Source organism: Otolemur garnettii, unplaced genomic scaffold, assembly GCF_000181295.1.
Source record: "Otolemur garnettii isolate 467f Iridium unplaced genomic scaffold, OtoGar3 scaffold00002, whole genome shotgun sequence".
In the NCBI taxonomy this organism is placed as follows: Eukaryota; Metazoa; Chordata; class Mammalia; order Primates; family Galagidae; genus Otolemur; species Otolemur garnettii.
In genome coordinates this window covers 42429095-42450180 of record NW_003852397.1, presented here as the reverse complement: position 1 = coordinate 42450180, position 21086 = coordinate 42429095, and the positions used below count along the sequence as shown (strand labels likewise).

The 21086-nt window shown below is 40.2% G+C and overlaps 1 protein-coding gene across 1 annotated transcript in view; it reads right to left on the bottom strand.

The window, feature by feature from the left end:
* Positions 1 to 13294, bottom strand: part of RARB (retinoic acid receptor beta) — a 159893-nt gene extending 146599 nt beyond the window's left edge. The window contains exon 1 of the mRNA XM_003781749.3: positions 12597 to 13294. Coding sequence (XP_003781797.1) covers positions 12597 to 12753 — 157 coding nt within the window. The 5' untranslated portion in view covers positions 12754 to 13294. The remainder of the gene's footprint in view (positions 1 to 12596) is intronic.
* Between the last annotated feature and the right edge of the window lie 7792 nt (positions 13295 to 21086).

Genomic DNA, 21086 nt, shown 5'->3' with positions numbered 1-21086 from the left:
CACTTGGAAACCTTTTTATTATTCTGTGGGTTCTGAGGCTTCCAATCTTCCTCATCTTCCTTCTCCACAATGAAATAGGAATTTATATTGTTGGCAAAGGAAAGAAACCCTACATTATACAAAGCTGAGCTGGAGGCTTCCGGCATGCTTTCTCCTACTCAGGAGTTGCAGGTAAGTGTTGGACGTGGTGGTGCCTAGGAGTCTGCATCTATAAAACGGGGACAGGGAACAGCCCTGCCTTGCTATTCAGGCTGTGGTTAGGATCAGACAGCCGTTTGCTTAAGCACTTGGCACATAATAAGCACTTAATAAATATTATTTATAAGGACAGTGATTTTTGGACATTAATAAAAATCAATCACAACATGAAGTCATTGGAAGGAAAAAGAAAATCTTGGTTCAAAAGTTCCTCTTGATTTTTGTTACCGCTTTACTTTTATTACTTTTTTCACACCATTTCTGGGATGGAAAAAAAATAAAAGGAGAGGTTGAGTGAGGCTGTAACGTCCTGGTTAACAGGAAGTACCATCAGAAAGGCTATTCCCATGACACCAAAGTACGTGCCAGAACCCAAGGAAATATCCATTCTCATATTTTCAGGCCGTTTCACAAGAAAGCCATTTATATGGGCTTGCTGTAAGAGTCGACTTGAACCTCTCAAGTTCTTGACAGTCCCTCAAGTTTGCTTAGGGTGTCACTGAGTGACCCCGACAGGCATAAGCAAATACAGCAGAGACCACCTGAGATGCTGGTCTCTTATCTCTCTTGAAATAAAGTTTTAAGTTTATTGTCACTGAACTACACTCAGTATATTTTCTGAGCCTTTACTGTGTGCCAGGGACGGAGCTATGAAGCAGAGCACACACGTTTGGTGAATGAGAGGAAGCTCCTGAGAGCGAGCATGTAACATTTTCTAGAAGGGGCTTGGAGGCTTCCTGTTTCTCCTCTCCCCCCCCACCCCCCCAGCCTACTGTGCTGTTCAAACTGAGTTGGAACCTTGTAAATGCTGAAAGATACGCTGTGTCCATTTGAAAACCAAGCAGGTGTGGAGCACAGGAATAGACGGTGTAGGTCACCTTGGTAAAATTGCTATAAGGAATATAATTGAAGTGCAGCCCACCGGGATTCTGTAAAAATCTTGGTTTAGTGCTGCCAAATAAACGTTGGCAAAATAAGTGCTATGTATTTGCCAGACCCCAGGGAAAAAAAAAATTCCACCCAGAAGGGAAAAGAGTTAAACAATGAATGAAATCACCACCCTACAGTATTCTGTTTACATTCTCCAGCAGTCTATTTACCAGCTACAGAAAGAGATAATTAGAGCTTGTTAATAGCAATGGGAGAGAAGAGTAAAGGCTAAAGGGAAGAGGGAAATAAACAAAGAGAACGAACAAATATTGAAAAAAAATAACGACTGAAGTAAATAGAGCTGCATTGTTCAATACAATAGCCACTGACTATGTGTAGCCAAGGAAAGTTAAATTAATTCAAATAAAATTAAAAATTCACTTCCTCAAATGTATTAGCTGCATTTCAAGAGCTCAGTAGTCACACATAGCTAGCACATGTCCCTGACTACCACACGGGACAACATAGAATTATAGATCATTTCCATCATGGTAGATTATTCTATTGGAGAGCACTTATGTTGAGGATATTACGGGGCTATTTACTTGAACCCATCTGTGGACTCAACCATAGTTCATTGAGTGCTGGTCACAGACTACTAAGTACTGTCCTAACACAGGGAAAACACACAATACCTGACCTCAAAGACTTGCAGTTTAGTGAGGGAACTCAGTCAACAAAACAAAAACAATGTAACACAACACAAACAAAACACACAGACATACGGACACATGGAGAAAAGGTTGGAACACAAAAAACAAAAACCTGATAGTTTGAATGGTAGCTATGGTGATGAATATCCATGTTTGCTATTAAGGTTTTCAACTTTTCTGCATTAATTCTTTTTTTTTGCCATAATAAAATATCAGGGAAAATAATCTATTTACTGAGTGTTGTGTGCCAAATACACTCTCTTATTTAAGTCTTTGATGAAAACTCTGAGCATAGCTTTCAAGGAAAGCATTATGAATCCATTTTACAGATGAAAAACTGAGGCAACTTAGAGCTGTTTACACAGCAGGGGCAGGGCATGAAGGGTGTCTGGCCAGCTCCCCAACACAGTACTACACTGCCCTTCACTGTATCACATGCCAGCATCTTAGAGATTTAGATCTGTTTCCTCGTAGAACTCACTACACAACTTCTAGCAAGTTTCTCAACTGTCTCTTTTTCCTCAAAACATATCATTCAAGAACAGCAAGATTTCAAACAGAAGAAACGGGCAGACCATAGTATATACAAATCCAAAATACAGAATACTATCTTGCATTTAAAGTCTCCTTGAAGTCACTAACATAAGAGCATTATCAAAGAGGCTAATAATCGTCAATAAGATTCATGTACATATCACAATTAGTAAGAGTCAACTTTGGTTTGGGATCCTCTAAACGCAACAGATAGTTAAAATAGGTGGCAGATATCAACTTCACTATCTCTTAGAAAGTTTTCTTCCTTCCTTCCCTTTTTCTTCTTTTTTTAATTATTTTAATTTTAATTTTTTTATTCTTTGCTAATGAAAGATGCACTGGTGCTGCTTTAAGAGGCGCCGCCTAGCCGGAGCAATCAGAACCTATCTTTAGATAAGGGTTAGGAGTAAACCAGAATAGCATGAAAAGCCACATTTCCTATCTCTCGTCTTCTTGAGACTCCTCAGCAAATGCCGGACTGATCCTGCTCCTCACCCCGTGAGCACGGCAGTGACGAGACCAGCATAGACTTCAAGAGCAAACAGGATGTAAAAACAAAAGGCCAAAAGACTAAAACAGCCTCATAGTTTGGGTAGAGTTTCCTCCACAATTTAAAAGACTGTGGTTTATATTAAAGAAAATAATGTAATCAGAGGAAGTTATGTGACTTACAGTTGTCTACCTGTCTCTTTTCCCACTTTGCCCCCAAACCAAAATATTCCATGGGCCTTTGTTAGTATTATTTGTTAGTATTATTAGGGCATAACTTTTTTTTTCCAGGAATTCTTCACAGGGATGACAGGGTCAAACTGCTAAAGCAGAGGACCCCTAAGTGAAGAACAGCACGTGGAGGGAGAGAAAGACCTCCCTGGGACTTGTGCACTACTTGTGTGAATTCAGCCATAGGACTCCCCTTCCCTGAGCCTCCATTTCCTCATTTGCAAAACAAGGACAATATCTTCTGCACAGGGGTGTGAGGATTAACTGATAATGTATGCACAGTCATTAGAGTAGAACTTTCTTAAATCTTCAGCCAGCCAAAAACCAAACTAAAAACCCCACAGTCATTCTTCCATTTGGTCATCTTAGAAGACAATACTTTCTTTCTCATTCTAAGGCATCGATGCTGTGCTGGCTAAGACGGAAGATGGCAGGGCTTTCTTTGCTGCCTCTCTACAAAAACGTAGATGTGTTGTATCTCGGCTGGCTCTGTGACTGCTTCACCAGGGGAACACAGTGAAAGTGACTCTAGTCCAGCTCTGGGTGTAGCTTTTAAGAGAACTGGAAGCTTCTGCTTCCTCCTTGGAAGGCTCATTCTTGGGCTGCTGCCTCTCCGAATATTGCTGCCATGCTGTCAGAAGCACATGCTGCACGCAGACACAGTGCTCCAGCTGACAGCCCCAGCTGAGCTCTCTGCCAACAACCGACATCCATTGCCAGACCTGTGAACCAGCCCTTTTGCACTTCTAGCCCAATTTAGCCCAGGATGATGCAAGCCCAGCTGATACTTGGTGGACCAGAAGATCTACCCAGCTGAGCCCAGTCATTCCACAGCATAATGAGATAATAAATTGTTAGATCACTAAGTTTGGGGATGGTTTGTTACACAGCAATACATTATAGAAATGATCATAAATAAGGGATTTTTAAAAATCCAATCTAATCAAACCCAACCCTAAATGGGTATAATTACTTTAAAAATAAGAAATATCCATATGTAAGTCTTTAAGAAGCAAGTTTGGAAGGTACACATATATTCCATTGCTCAAGATAAATTTAAAACTCTTCTTTGGGAACTACTTTTAGAGATTATCTATGAGGCCTACACGCAGAAACACTTCACACCTGCTTCATTATGACAAAAATGTAGACTTCTCTCGATCGCCCGCCTATGGACCAGCTGTGGTTCTTGGTGGGTTTTAGTTCTTTCCCTCATCAACCTCAGGTTTAAAATCCTGAGGAGATTTATGTGTTTATGTTGTAAGGGGGTTGTGTCACAATAACTTGTGTTCCTGAGTTCTTCCCATTACATTGTAAGCCCAAAGGGCACAGGGATAGTGCCTGATTCATGTCAGTGTACTCCACAGATCATATCAACAGAGCCTGGCACATGGCAGACACCCAAGAGCCATTTGTTGAATGGCACACTGCAAGATCTAATCCATCAGTGAGCAATAAAGATGTACTGTTCCACAACAGCATCTTTGAGCTAAGTGTGTTGTGACAACTTTGAAGGTGACAATGGCCCCTTGTAAAAGTCAATCATTTGTCTGAAATCTAGGGTTTGGCAAATGGATCTTCTGAATCACGCCACAGTGCTTCAGGCCACAGGGCTACCTGATTAACAGGATGGGCTGTCACCTAGGTTATGAGCTATGGACAGAGGAACCACTTCACTGAGAAAATGAGATAACTGATGTAGATAGGACTAAAAAAAGACTGTTCACTCTTAGCAAAAGCACATAAGCAACAGGTGGCATGCCCAAATCAGAGCAGGAGGCCTACCCAGTGACTTCTATATGTTTTTGAGAGAAGAATAGAACCTTAACTTACATGATCTCTAATCCTTCCCCAAATCCTGCTTTGTAGACAGTATTATTCCCATTTCATTACCATAGCAATCCATCCTGTGTCAAGCCGGGCTGTTTCCATTCTCTCAGGCCATCAGGCAATGACAGCAGAGCAGAAATAGAGAAATGAATGAGAGAGTGTGAAGTGGGAGAAGCAGGAAAACTCTTTTTAAAGAGGGACTTTTCACGGCCTCTGCTGAGGGCAAAAAAAGAAAAAAAAAATTCTTATACCTTATTCTCTAAGAAAGCCTTCAAGGGACAGCATAGAATAATCTTTGCAAGAATATTTGCAAGCCTACTACAAGCCCAACGTGAGTTGGAAACTCTTGCCTGAGTAGCAGAGAGATGCCCCACTCATCTGCATCCTCCAACTTTCCCTGCGAATCCAAACCTGTTCATCCTATCTTTAGTTCCTATTGTTTCCTCTGATAAGCAGGGCCCTAGTGAACAATTAAACCTTTCAATAAATAATCTCTAAGCACATTCATTTGATTGACTGTTATTTGATACAGCAGTTAGTTTCAATGGGGCAGTTAATATTGATCACATAAAGTACTCCAGACAAACATGAAACAGTTCCAGAACTCCATGGATTATTACCCTTTATCTGCCAGTCATCTGGGTTACTTGTAATGGTCACGGAATTTAAAATCAATAATAACAATTAGTGTTCTGTACACCAAAACGGATGAATCATGTGAAATGGGTTTTCATATAAAATCAAAGGTAAAACAGGTCTATCCCGGGAAAAAGGCTCTCTGACTTTCCAGCGCATGTTGGCGAGGCCCTTTCATGCCAGTCTTCAAAACAGGCAGCACGAGAGAAAGAAAGGTGTTCCGGAGAAGATGTGGCCATAAAAATGCCTGCGAAACCCCTGACGGTCTTAATCCAAAAAGATGAAGCATAAAAGATAAGAGTGATCAAAATGAGTTCTAGCAAATGTAGTAAAAATTAATGGAACCGGCAATTTACTTTCTCAGACGTGTGTGTCTAGCTACCTTTTTGAGCCTTCAATTTGGAGGCATTAGTCGTGATTTTTTTGCAATAAAATGGCAACGATGGTATTTTAGCTCCGCGGCACCACTACTGTAATGTAATGTATTGATAATTAAAATACAAAGCGACGGGGAAATGTTTCATCATTAAACTGTAACCAGCGTGCTAGGTGAAATCATCCATTCCAAAGGCTTGTTTTTCATCAATTATTTGTTATTTATCTGATGTAAATAGAAGAAGGACTAATTAAAATGTATGTCTTTTTATACATCGTCTTGTCATTAGAGCCAATGAAAGCATTCTGAAGACCATAATGAAATAATTATGTTTGCCTTTAAGAATTCTCTTCAATAACACATGGCAGTGCTGAGCTAAATTAAAACATCAGGAACTAAATTTTGCTGCCTCCATTTCCATTTTAGTTAATTATACCCCCAAGCTTTCCAATAGACCAGACCTGAAAAAATCTTTTGAAGCTGAAACGGCCTTCAGACCATCAGCCCTTTTATAATTATGGACTTTGATGACACGACAAAGGTACTGCAGCCAACAGCTTTAATATTTTTGAGAAGATAGATGTGCTCTGGAAATTGGAAAAAAAAATGCTTTTCCTAGTTATGGTAATGGATGCACTCATCCTACTTGGTCTCACCTGCATACTATTTTCAATTTAGGTTTTTGGTTTTTTTTTTTGACTTGGAAAAATTTTAATCTATGATGAGCAGTAATTGATCAAAAACAACAAAAACTAACATTCCGCTAAATAGGGGTCCAATCAGGAGACAAACTCCTTGTTCAGTATTAAAAGCTAAAAAAGAAGGAGCTATCTTTCTTTCAAACAAAACAGAGATCTGTGGGTTTTAAAAGTAAAATGAAACCCTTTCATTTGAATTTCTCCTCCTATAAGCCTTAAATCAGGGCTATTGCAGAAACCAAGAACTCTGAGTTCCACAGAAAAGGAAGACAGAAAGAGGAGAGGAAAACCGCTATGAGTTTCGGGGCTGAGGGCAAATGAAATGGCTTTAGCAATGTTGTCATCCGATGTGGGTGGGGGTGGGAACTTTGTATTTAACAAAAGTAAATCAGAGTACCAGGGATTAACTCTGACAATGTGAATTCCCTCACATTTTGTTCTATATGGAAAGTTGGCGAGATTTGTGGGTAGATGATATTTGGTGACCGCTGGATCTACTGCCTTAGGAGAGACATCGGGGGAAACTGTTGACAGCTGGGAAACAAATGCCCATTCTGTGAAAATGTAAAATCACAAACAATCTCAGAAGCTGCTTTTATTACAGTCACTTTCTTCAACCCAAGTTATTCTTTGTTCTCTTTAGAGAAATCCGCTTTTGGAAATCCTGAACATTATCACCCACCCTCACTCTTGTAAAAAACAGTGTTATTTTTTCCCTCCCTCCCCTGTGCTAGTTCACTCTGTGGGCTGCTGTGGGAGGCCTGAAGACTCCTGGGATCCCTGTGCCCTGAGACTAGAGGAAATGCTTGGCCAGGTTGGGTCGCCTACTGACGTCAGTTCCTGTTATCTTCGCCTTATCGTGCAGGGGGCCCACAGTCTTATCTTACTGAATGACCCCCTTTTGGCTCCCCACCCTGTAAGGCCAGAGAAAAAGCAAGTCAGCAGTTTAAATTCCCGTCTAAGAAGCTCTGAAAGCTCAAGAAAAATATTAAAATGCCTGCAGACTTACCCTGTACTATTTCCTATACAGACAACTTTTACAACTGTATTTTTCATTCATTTACAGAGATTTGGGGCGGAATGGAACAGGAATCATGCTGCTTAAGGATAAAGTAAGGAAGCTGTGAATGAAAAGAGAATTCGGAGCCATATACTGACTGATGAGTTTGTGTTATTAGATCTTATAGATGGGGCAGGTTATCTCATTTCCTATTTAACAAGAGGTACTTAGGCCAAGCCACTTACAGGCAGGATACTGATAAATCTGAAACCTGAGTTAACTCTGCCCTCCTCCCTCCATCACCCCCAACTCCAACTTTTTAAGAAACCGCTGACGAAAGGGCTGATAGAGATTTGTTCGTAACAATTCAATTTAATTCTATTCCCCTCTATCCCCCGCGATGCACACATGTGTTGGAGGGAGAACCACAGTCCATTTTGCAGGGTATGCCTTCTGTTTACAGATCTACAGTTTGTTACAAAAGGAATTCATGTTCAGAAGAATGACCCAGATACACAAGGCGATCTTCAGTCATCATGGAAAAATTAAGCTGTGAGCACTTTCGTTATATTGACCATAGAATCCAAACAAAGACTTTCTGTGCCACTCCTGGGTTCAACGGACAGCCTAGGAAATCGGGTAATATTAAATATCTGGCATATTTCAGTGATTTATGTGGGAACTGTGGCAGTGTATTTGAAAGTGGGTTATTCTAGTAAATCAGAGATATATGATTGCCATAACTACTACCCTGTAATTTGAAAGGCAAGCTTATACATTAATATCTTTGGAAAGGTTTCCAGCCAAGATTTTTCTGATTAACCTTCATCAAAAACTCCCATTTCTAAAATAATCTATTTAATTGATAGTTAACTGAATTTATATTAGAACATTTAAAGTATAAAAATGTCATTTAGGATAAATTTATTGAGACCTGCATGTAATTCATACTCCATAGAAGATTTTTTCTCTGATGTGCTACAAGGAATACAGTATTTACCATTAAATAAAGTCCTATACAACTTGAAAAGAGTTTTACATCTTGCATCTTGGTTTTCTATATCCATTTTTCTCCCAGAGAGTGAGTTTCTAATTTAAAAATTCCCAGCATTTAAAAAAAAAATTTGATTTAAAAATTACAAATTCCGTAAGAGCAGAATTGATCATCTGTGTTATTAATCACCTATTTCCCTTCTCCGGTAGAGTTTAATGACATTTATGGAATGTGTAAAGGAGAAAACAGTAAGGCTTTCTTATTATAACATCTGATATCCAGAAAAACTTTCTTTCAGTCTTATGCTTTAAAGAAAAATCCATAACAAGACGGACTGGTGGTCTATAGTCAGACCCAGGTTTCCAGAAATGAGAAGGAAACTTCTGATGTAACCTATCAGAAATTGCCATTCTGGTCATTTATCTATTAAGAAAAAAAGGCTTGATTCAACACAAGAGCTTGATATTAGGACTGGCAAATCAAATTCTAATGAGAGCTTCCAAATCAATTCTGTAGCTTAACTTTCCGCAAACAGATGTTTACCTGTCCTGCTGTTTTGTTTTTTGACATTCACACTCTCCTGGCAATAAAATTTAAACTCATGATTTTTTTCTTCTGAGTTGCACAGCAATACTCCTCTGTCAAATGTACCAATTTATCTGGACCTTGACAATATTATATATTTTTTTCCCCCAAGGAAGGAAAACTTTGTGAATCTTTCTCTTGTTTTCAAACGACCCTGTCCTGCACTCTCTTTGGGATTTAAGCAAAACTCCTTCTCCTTTTCTTCTATTTTCTGATGGTATTAGTTACCACTGTCATGTGGTTGAGAAGCAGAAAATTATGTCTTACTTTAGAAAAACAATTGGGCCTTTTCACTGAAATATTTATTCAAAACCCCATTCAATTCATACGGTGGCTGTCACTCTTTATTTAGTCTTTCTTTCAGAGGGTATCTTTGATTTTGCCACTTTGACCCCAATTTATATCTCACTAGGAGAGGATTTAGATACTGTTTAATACTTAAAATTTGGGTCCTCGAGTTTTTTAAAGGGAAGTTTTCTTGTTACTTACTCCAACATCACTACTGTTGATTTGAAAAATAATTTCTTCTCATTAATGGGTAAATCCTATTTCAAAAAGAAAGTGCTTTTGCCTTTTTCATTTTGATATGGTGAGTAGGCAGAAGATAGGGAAAAGGGCCAAGAAGTTGTCACACTCACGATTTCACCAAAAGCAACTCTACTTAGACCACAAAATATTAAGATCTATCCTATGGCCACTGAGCAGTTAATGCTGTAAACATCCGGAGCAATCTAAAACCAAAATAATACAGGAGGTATCAGAATAGAAATGTACTGACTCCTGTATCTTCCAGGGGCAGTCTTCAATCGTAATATTTATACCACATTCCCTTAGTAGCCCCTTAATCCTGACTTTGAATGCTTAGAGCAAGCAATTCACAGGCCCTGCTACAACCGGCAGCTGGTTGGCATATCATTTTTCTGTCTTTAAAAAGAAAATAAAGGGAATATTCTAACAGCTTGCAAAGTAAGCTTTTGGTGGCGTTTTCTATGTCCAAAGGTTTTACTTTATTTACTATGTATGTACACACACACCATAAGAAAGAAGTAGAATCTCAGAGCAGAAAATAGTTTTGGTTGGGGTTTAGTTCCATTTTTTTTTCCTCTTTGCCCACTGTTTCCTTTGTGTTAAAAGCACAAACAGATCTGCTTCTCGTCAAAACAGCCATTAAGTAAAATGGAAAAGGTTGTGGTTTTTATGTTCTTACTTATACAAACATGGCCCTAATATGCTTTCATTTGGAAAGCTTTAACTAGCTATATCGCCCTGAACCAGACACTGTACGGCACAGACATTTGTTAGAATCTTTTTAAAAAATGTTTTAGTTTTATTTATGTTAAATAAAAAAAACAAAAAACAATTAATTGCCGAACAATTGAACTGACCAGTCATAAAATAGTTCTGGGAGGATAAAACAACTCCTCAGAGATAAAAGATATATTTACATTTTATTCGTTTAACCTAAAGTTGGGGTGTGGGATTCAAACCCTTGTGAAATTGACCACAATAAGAACTAATTGCCCTGCTTACAAAAATAAGACAGTGGAATTTCTGAAATCCCTTTGTCAAATCCCTTTATTTACTTTGTCTAATGCAAGTTTCTTTGATTAGCTAAACTTTGCTGTTATCAACACTTCTTGCTTATCGGCTAGTTTTAGGGGAATGACACATTCACCACTCGCTCTCCCCAGATAAAGCAAATCCCTTGTTTAACTTGTTCAAGAACAAACAAAGCTTTTCCCCCTACTCTTACAACTTAATAGGCATGTTTGGAGGGTTAATTACAAAAGGAAGAATGTCTCCATGTAAAAGCTCTATTAGGTCTAATAACTTTTGGTGAGGATTCTGAGCCATTTTTACTCCTTCTGTTAAAAAAAAAAATATGTTTCTCAACAACTTTCTCTAACAAGAAAAAGTTTCAGAGAGCCCCAGTTCCGTGGGATTCCAAGAGAAATCATTCATAATGTTTTAATTGCTACAGAGAGAACAGGTCTAAAAGATGTTAGTGGATTGGAAAATTATGTTGTAACACGTAAGTTCTTTTGAGTTCTCCAGAAAAAAAAAATAGGCAGCAAGAAAGAAAAGGCATTTGAAAAGCAGCTGAAGATTAAGGCGCCTTCTGAAAACCACATTCTTTATGCCCTGCTTACAGATCTATGAAATGTTAAGTCAGATAGCCAGACGGTTGGCATCAAACGGTTATTGATTTTTCAGCTACAAACCTGTTGATCTCCTGGCCCAAGAAACAAGTCTTTAGTCTTAAGAAAAAGTTTCAGAGAGGGCAATTTAAACCCTGTCATTGTCTCCTCTCTCTCCTTTTTCTTTTCTCTCTTCAGATAAGCCACCATGTTATTAGGAAAACTCAATTTCTTCCAGTTAAACTTTGACCTCTTTGAAAACAAAGATTTAAAATGTCATTTTCAGGCTAATGCTCCAATGAATTGTCAAATAAAGTACTAAAAACATTTTGATAGATAGCTGAGCCATTTATCTAAATCACTGTCAGGGCAGTGAAGCATCCTGCAGGCTCCCAAGTACAGCCACCCGAAGGTGGGAATTTCTGGGACTCCTGGTCATTTCTCAAGTCTGCAGCCAGGCTACTGTTGACCAGATGCGTGCTTCAGCACCATGTCAGCATCAGATAACAAAACAGTCAATATTTTTTTAAAAAACTGAGCTACCCCACTTATATTTCCTTTTCTTTAACTGATGTCCACGTTCCTGGCTGAATTGCAAGATATGGAAATAATGGATGGCTCAGCCCAAGGGGTGTTCATTGCCAGTAGTTTTCTAGCAAAACAGCAACTTCTTAGACCAACAAAGTGACTTAGAAAGGTGGCAGCAGGGTCAATGCGAAGAAATATTGCCTTTCCTTAGCAAGGAAAACATTGGAGGCAGCAGCCTGAACTGGTGGTTTATGAACTTCGGTAGCAGCAGCCACCTTAATTAGGCTAAATTCCTTGCAAGGAAGATGTAATATTTTAATTACTTTGGACTGCTGAAAACACAAGGATGGGGGGTATATATACAACTAGTAACTAATCCAAAGAGCACCAAACTTAAATTCCTCTCTGCATACATTTTAGTAAAACTGCACAATGTGTCAAATTGCCCTACTTGAAGAATGTTTCAAAGTCCTGTGGTCACTCTCCACTTCTTCCCCCCACCCCATGCATATTTTTAAAACTGTTTTCAAGAGACTGTAAGGTCAGTAAAGAGAAGAGCATGGGGACGGGAGGGGTTTCTTGGGAAGAAAACATGTAACAGGACATTTTCAGCAGAGGGAATCAATATGCATGCCAGCATATCACACTCCTTCAGCATTAAATCATTAAATCCTTTGTCTTGCTACCAGTGCAGTTTATTTCCAATGTCTTTATTGCATGCAAGAGAGACAATTAATTTTTTTTCTTGGTAGAAGAAGGGAAAAAAATAAACCTACATTGAGCAGTGTGCCGATGCTGCCATTCGGTTTGGGTCAATCCACTGAAGCATGCTTTGAGAGCTTTCTCCTGGAGCATGCAGGAAGACGGGCTCGCAGTGTAGAAATCCAGGATTTGCCCAGGACTCACTGACAGAACATCCATACAGTCAAACATGATCTCCCCTGCACCGAATGTCTGCAAAAGTGCTTATCCTCTAGGTGTGGAGGCAAATGGCATAGGAAAGTCCACCCAACTCCATCAAACTCTGCCCCTTTTTTGGCACGTAGGCTGTTGGTCTTTTTCCCAGCCTCGAATCATGAATTATGACAGACAAGCCAGCTAAAAGCCTGTAATTGATCCAAATGATCATTTACCATTTTCCAGGCTTGCTCGGCCAATCCAGCCAGGGCGGGGGGTTCCCGGAAAGATCCCAAGTTCTCCTTCCAAGCAAATGCTCCCCAAAAGCCTTCCGAACGCGCTCCGGATCCTACCCCGACGGTGCCCAGGCAAGCCCTGCCCGGCTCGCTCGCGTCCTCGGCATCCCAGTCCTCAAACAGCTCGCATGGGGGAATTCTGGTCCCCCCTTTGGCAAAGAATAGACCCTCCTGCCTCTGAACAGCTCACTTCCTACTACTTCTGTCACACAGAATGAAAGATTGAATTGCCTAATATATGCGAGTGAACTTTCGGTGAACCCTTCCCGGGCTGCTAACCTTCAAATGACCCAACTAGTCTGACATCACCAACTCCCAGGATTCTCACAGAGCTTAAAAACTCCCAGCAGCCCTGCAAAAGCAGACAGCCAGAGAGGCAGGCAGCGAGCGCGCAAGCCGCGCTCTCTTTCCCATTTCTCACCTTAAAAACAATGCAAGAAGTGCTTTTAAAAACGAGCAGGGGAGGAGCCAGGACTCCGCTCCACGCCAACTTCTCTCCCTTTACGCCTTTTTATTTCGCCGGCTTCGCTTGGAAACCAGCGCTCCCCCCTTTGCCCGCTCGCCTCCCGCCCTCCGCCTCGCCCCTAGCCCACCCTTTAAATTCCTCTGTGCGCCTTGCTGTCTGTTAAATTCCTTGTAACTTATGTATTTTTCCACTCCCGAAAAAGCACATGCAAGCCCTAAACTGTAGAACAGAGGAAGGCTACCCCTTGGGGAAGCCTTGGGTTGAGAAACTTTCCATTCGCTAATCTTTTTTTCTTTTTCTCCCTCTTGCAAGCCCCGGCTGAAAGCATCGCATTTGTTCTGCAATTCAGCTTTCAAGGGGGATTCGTTCACTTTTTAAAAAACCTGTCGGGCTATATTCAGCAGATGAAGTAGTCAAGAAAGAGTTGTCGCTGCCTCCAGCACACACAAACACACAGTCACACAGATAGAGAGGATTTTATATCCTGACCCAAGAAAACATAATGTGGTGATCAAGAGCATGGATTTGGGAGTCAAACTGAATTAGATTCCAATTCCAGTTCTACCACTTAGCAGCTGCATGTTCTGGGACAAGTATTCAACCTCTTTGGGTCTCTGTTTTCTTACCTGTAAAATGGGTATATAATACTACTCACCTTATGGGTCACTGGGAGGATGGAAATAATGCTTGGATGGCACTCAGTGAATGTCTTGGAACAAATGTTACCTGTGACTGGTCTTTTTCATTGCTGAAGAAGTCACACAGCTCAGAGCCAAGAATAGAACCCAGCTCCATGGTATCTCAGTCCAACGTGAAAATTTCTTTGCTGTTCCCATAGGCTTGCAGCATGAATAGCCATGTTGGAAGCTTCACTCACCATACATGTACACACACCTTGCCACATGATGAAATACGTACTGGTATTTTGAAAACTGGTTTAAGTATGAGAGTTTTATATTTTCAAGGGCCAGTTTTCATCCATTCCAGTCCCTGCCCAATCAATCTTGGCTATTTATTAAAATACAGCAATTTTAATGGAAAACGACTTTTGTTATACCTCCCACACTCACCCAAACTACAGGAAGGAGAAATTTTCCAGACAGTCTTAAAATACGGAGCAGGGATGAAATAGTCATAGAAAACTCCAGGCAGCTTTAAAAGGAAGAGACAGCGACTTCGCACAACTTGCTTAAAGGATGCAACACACATCAAAGAAAAGAAACTCTGGGGAGGAATTAAAATACTCTCCTTCCTCCACTGCTTTTCGAGTATTTACTTACAATTCAAAACACAAAACAGGGTGGGCAAGTAGTTGGCAGGAGGCAGAGCCACCTTGCCCCTCTCAGGAAGAGCTCTGCTCTGGTCTCCTTTTTATGCAAGGTGCTGGAATGTGCATTGGCATCCAGGCCTTTTAAAAGCCTGTCAGGGGGCACCCCACCCCATGCTGAAATGCTGCTCTGTCTAGTGGAGTTGCTAAGTGGCACTCGTGGTGTAACATGAAAAGTATGCATCACACACACTTACCAAGTCAAAGATCCTTTTATGAAGGTACATTAAAACAATTTTCAGCCCAGCAAGCTCAGTTCTTGCTATTGAAAAGTTCAGGGCGATAAAGGGGTGAGATTTTGCTGAATCTGTGTTTGTTATTTTTTTTATCACTTTTTTATATGACCATCATTTTTAACAGAGCCTTATTATAAGAAACTCTTTAACTACAAAGAAAACACACATTTTAAGCCAGGGAGCACAGAGGAATTTACAAAACATTTAACACACTGCCATTAAGATAGTTGTAAAGATACACAAAGCACTACATTATGTGCCAATTTTTGCTTGGTCCATGAGGCTTATAGCTCTAAATGCTTATTTAAGGTCCTCAGAGTTCCCTGGGAACTGGGCTCATTTATAGCAGATAATGGAAATGGATAAAAAGTTGTTAGAGGAGGGGGAGGAAGCAGCTCTGCTTAGAGCAGTGGTTCTCAACCTTCCTAATGCTGCGACCCTTTAATATAGTAGTTCCTCATGTTGTGGAGACCCCCCAACCATAAAGTTATTTTCGTGGCTTAAAGTATCGCAGGAGGAACTTCAGCTAGAGATGAGAAACAAGGCATCGTTGGTGACTGCGTGTATGTATATGTATGTATTTCTTAGCCAGGGGGCTGCCACACTTCTTGCGCAACTCTTTCCAAAGGAAGGGGATCCACTGGTCACAGGGAAGTGAAGATGGGGATAAAAGTCCCCCAAATTCTGTTCCTTTTCTTTTCTTAAGCCAGAGAATCAGCCTCATCGAGAGGGGAGAGGTGACTGCTTTCAAACGTCTTACCCCTGTACTATGTTATTACACATAAACGATATAGTATGTACATCTTTGTGTATGTGCGGTAGGAAGTGGAAGACTCCATGCTTTCTTTCTTCGCAAAAAAGAATTTTAAATTTACAGTCACCTTGAGACTCTCTTAACTGTAGAGAAATGAACTTGGGCCTTGAAATAAATGATCAGCATTTAAATCCTTGTGAATGGAATATTATGAGTTTCGTATAATGCGATGGTATTCACTAGTCAATTCATCATTTCTCATCATGAATTAATTATGCTGATAGCAATGATTACAGCTATTAATCTAAGTATTAATTTATAAAGCAGAGCCACAATTTAGTCACACACTCATTATTATTTCTTCATCAGAAAATGTAATTCTTATATTCTTGAAAACTTGATTCTTCCGCCAAATTCCTCATCGTAAGTAAAACTAAGGAAAGACACGTGAAGCAGCCACGATGATTTAAAAACATAATGATGTTTTGAGGAGTGGCATAGACAGTGAAATATGGACAGATTTGCCCATAATGAAGCTTACGGCATTGAGGCCCATTTTAAATGTTAGTCAAACAGTTGGAAGAAACCTTCACTAGCACCTTCTTGGCATGGCATAAAATAAGATTCTGATATGTGGACTTGTGCCATCACCTCTATTTCCTTTACACTTGATCAATGATCTAATAAAAGTATTTCCAACCAACAAGCAAACCAAAAGTAAAAACAAAAAGCAAAAGTTTGAGAGCAAAATCCATTTTGTTTCAGAGTAACTGTATATTTGTCAGTGTGACACAGCACATTTGAAACCCATAATCATAAAACAAAAATTTATAGCCAGGGTTCAGGGTCTACATCTGTTTCTCTGGTTTTTGTACAGCAATTACCCACTGGACAATCCAGAAAGAAACACCATGAATCATGCTCTGCAAACATGTTGGAACCGGAGAGTTTTCTGAAGAAAGAACAGGCTTCTCTGTACACCAGTCCTGCAGCAGGCTGTGCTCAAAATTGGGTTAATACCTTGTGATGTCTAAATAAGATTCCCACAGGCCCAGACATATCTCTGCTCACCCCCTTCTCCCCCGATGTCAGGCACAAGGCACGTAAAGGTACAGAGGTAGGGTGGAGGGGAGGTAGACACTGATTTTTTAAAGACACACCTACTTTTGTGGGTTTGGATTTTTTTTTTTTTAATTTATGTTTGCTTTAAAAGTTGTTTTCCTGTTAATCCCTTTTTGCCACAATTCCATCAGAAGAAAAAATAGCTAGTTGTGAGTGATGTATTTCGGCAGAGAAGCCAGGGCAGGGATATGTTGCCAGGACAAAGCGAGGACTAAGGCTGTTCCCAGGGCTTCTGTACTGCTGAGCAGAGCCGCTTTTGTGTTGGCAGCAGGTAGACGTTCTAACACTAATCAATGCATAGACACTTTGCTTCTGGCCCTTCAGTATGAACACTTGCTGATCTAACAGGACTGTTGATGCCCATGGATCTTACACCAAAAGACATCAAAGTGTTTTCAGAACAGGAATTTTGCAAGGTGGCTCTAGACATTGGCGTAGAGACTGGGTGTTTGTAGAAACCCAAGAAATATATATTCTTCCTTTGAAAAGTCTCTCTCCCTTGAACATTGGCCACTATGTCCTTCATTTGGCTCCTTTCTTTTCAGTTCTCTGCTTTTTTAGTGTTTCCTCTACTAAGTCTTCTTGCAAACATTGTTCCCCCAGGACAAGGGCATACTTTTCTTTTTCCACACTTATGAATTATTGTCCTTAGTGCTTCTGGGACTTATGCTGTTACGTTACTCATAAAGACAACTCTTCAAGCCCAACAGTTTCTATTGGTCCCAACTTGAAAGTTAAATCCATCCTTTCCTGAAAGCCTCAATATGGAGCAGTGAGCTCTCAACTATTTCTCAGCCGGCATCATCTTAATATCAGTTTGCGGGAGACCTGTCGTGGCTATTTCTTCTTTTTTATATTTCTCTTTTTAAATTTAGGCTTTCTAAAGTAATACGTGGGCGTAAAAATTCAGAGTCAAGTATCAAAGATATAAAGTAAGAATTAAAAGCATATATATGGTAAGCACTCTGTATTCACTCTTCAAATGATGAATACCTACCATAATCCAGGAAATGTGATAGGTACTCAGCCTGTATCTGTATGCCTCTTTTGGGGGGGGGGGTGTTTGTTGTTTTTATACTTTACACTAATATTGTCTTTTTAAGACAGAGCCATGCTCTGTTGCCCTGGCGTGCATCACCACTCCTGCCTAATCTTTCTATTTTGTAGAGACAAGTCCTTGCTCTTACTCAGGCTGGTGTCAAACTCCTGATCTCAAGAGATTCTCCCACCTCAGCCTCTTAGGGTGCTAGTATTATAATAGCCAGCCACTGTGCCCCACCCAATATTGTCTTATAATACATATTTTTTCAAACTTTTTTTTTTTTTGAGACAGGGTCTCGCTCTTTTGCCAAGCTGCAGTGTAGTGGTGGGTTCACAGCTCACTATAATCTCAAACTTCCCTTGCTCAGGGATCCTACACCTTAGCCTCCTGAGTAGTTGGGACTACAGGTGCATACCACCATGCCTGGCTCATATTATAATTTTTTCTAGGGACCAGGTCTCTCTCTTCATTGCCCAGGTTGGTCTTGAACTCCTGGCCAGAAATCATTCTCCTGCCTTGGCCTCCCAGAGTACTGGGATTGCAGGCACGAGCCACTGTGCCTGGCCCGAACATGTTACAATTTAGCGATATTTCTTGAACATCCCTTCAAAATAAATAGTACATATAGAACTATCTCATTAAACAACCAATTGACTAGAATCTCTTTATATTAATGTGCCGCAATTAATTTAATCAGTGCCCAGCTAATGGACATTTTGGTTGTTTTTAGTTTTTTAGTGCTACAAGAAGCCCTGCAGGCATATGTATCAACATATCTGGTGGATAAAATTGCAGTAGCAGTACTGTCAGGACAAAGATTATGTGTACTTTAACATTTGATAATCAGATGAAATTATGCTCCAAAATGGTTATGCTAATATATATTTCTCTTTTGTACTAAAACAGGGGTCAGTAAATATTTTTTATATAGGGCCATAGGAAATATTTTAGGCTTTGCAGGCTATACAGTCTCTGGTCACAGCTGTTTACTTCTGCCCTGTAGTATTCAAGGAGCCCTAGACCATGAATAAAGAAATGGGCATCCATGTGCTTAATAAAACTTTATTTACATAAACTGGTAGTCAACTAGGTTTGGCTCTTGGGCTGTAGTTTGTCCACCTCTGTTCGAAACCAACATTTAACTCCTTAAATTCTACATTGCCTTGTCTCTATCCTTATAAAACCTAGCTACAACCTGGATGGAGCTGAAAGACATTCTTCTTAGTAAAGTATCACCAGAGTGGAGAAGCAGGTATCCAAAATACTTAATAGTAACATCAAACCAAAAAACAACTACACATGCCCAAGAGAGAAAAGCACAATTAAATTCAAATGGTAAGAAGGAGGAGAAGAGAGAAAGGGGGAATGGGGAGGAAAGAGGGTCATTGGGAAGCTCTCACCTAAGGTACACAATGTAAGGGGTGGTGGATATAGCACCCCCTCTGGGTGAAGGGGTCACTACAACTTTAACTTTACCTAAAAAATACAAACTATGGGCTTGGCACCTGTGGCTCAAGCCGCTAAGGCGCCAGCCACATACACCTAAGGTGGCAGGTTCGAATCCAGCCCGGACCCGCCAAACAACAATGACGGCTGCAACCAAAAAATAGCCAGGTGTTGTGGCGGGTGCCTGTGGTCCCAGCTACTTGGGAGGCTGAGGCAGGAGACTCGCTTAAGCCCAGGAGTTGGAGGTTGCTGTGAGCTGTGAAGCCATGGGACTCTACCCAGGGGGATAGCTTGAGGCTCTGTCTCAAAAAAAAAAAAAATACAAACTATGTAACCTAATCATTTATACTTTCATATTAATCTGAAATAATAATAAACCCCCTAGGTATATCTATTTGGGTTTTTTTAGTGCTTTACTTTTCTTTTTCCTTTAAAAGTTTTGTTATACAACTTATATATTCTAAAGAAAAATATGGATCTTTTATTATGTTATTCATCCAGAATGTGTTATACTACCTCATTCTGAATAATCTTTCTTGCTCTCTTGGCTTGCAATTACTCACTTTTCTACTTTACTGTCTTTATTCTTTACTCCCCCCCCCACACACACCTTTTTTAAGAGACAGAGTATCACTACGTTGGCCAGGCTAGCGTCAAACTCCAGTCCTCAACTGAACCTCCTGTCTTCTGAGGAGCTGGGATTATAGGTGGAAGCCATTGCACTCAGCTTCTTTACTTCCTTCTGTAAGAGAGGGTGTTGGATGGAATCTCTGCCTTCCAAATGTACACAGATGTTCCAGTTCTTTTTATCACTAAACTCTGCTTTAAAGTCCCTTATTTCCATCAATAGTGCAAACCACCGCCATATATGATGGCTGTATCTTGGCCACAGAAAATGTGTCAATGATTCCTGAGAATAAATGACAATGGCATACCTGCTACAACTTGGTCTTGACTTCCTTGTATTGTTTTGCCTGATTTTTTTTTTCTTTTGGTCTCATCTCAACACATCTTCCAATGAGCTAAGGTTAGAGGTGCTGCCTCGTTGATGGAACATTTAGAAGAGCAGCTAGACTCTTTGCAAGGTTGGAATGAAACACAGAGGACTCTAAGAGTGCTTTGCAATTATTTCATGTTAATATTATTAACAAAGGAAGATGTCTATACCTGAGAAACCTGCTTAATTCATTTTATTTGAGATCATATGTATGAACAGAGATTACTGGTTGGCTTTTAAATTGTGCTATCTAAATTAATTAAAATTAAACAGTGAATTTTAGATCAGGTCTTCAATCCCATCAGCCACACTTTGAGTGCTCAAAAGCCTCAAGTGGCTGTTAATAGAGCAGTGGAGATGTAGAACTTTGCCACCACTGTAGGACGTTCAGCTGGGCCAGGGTGTTCTTAGAAGTCAGCTTACTGATTAGAGAGGCAGTGTAACTTGGGTGGGACCACGGAGTTTGGGCACAGATTGACTGTGTTTAAACTGCACTTGGCCTCTGACTAGCTGTCTGACCCTAGTCAAGTTACTTAACCTCTACATACCTCACCTGTAAGATGGAGATATTAATGGTACCTACATAAAAGGTTGTGGTAAAGATTAAATGAGGTGGCTTGGCGCCTGTGGCTCAAGTGGCTAAGGCGCCAGCCACATACACCTAAGATGGCGGGTTCAAATCC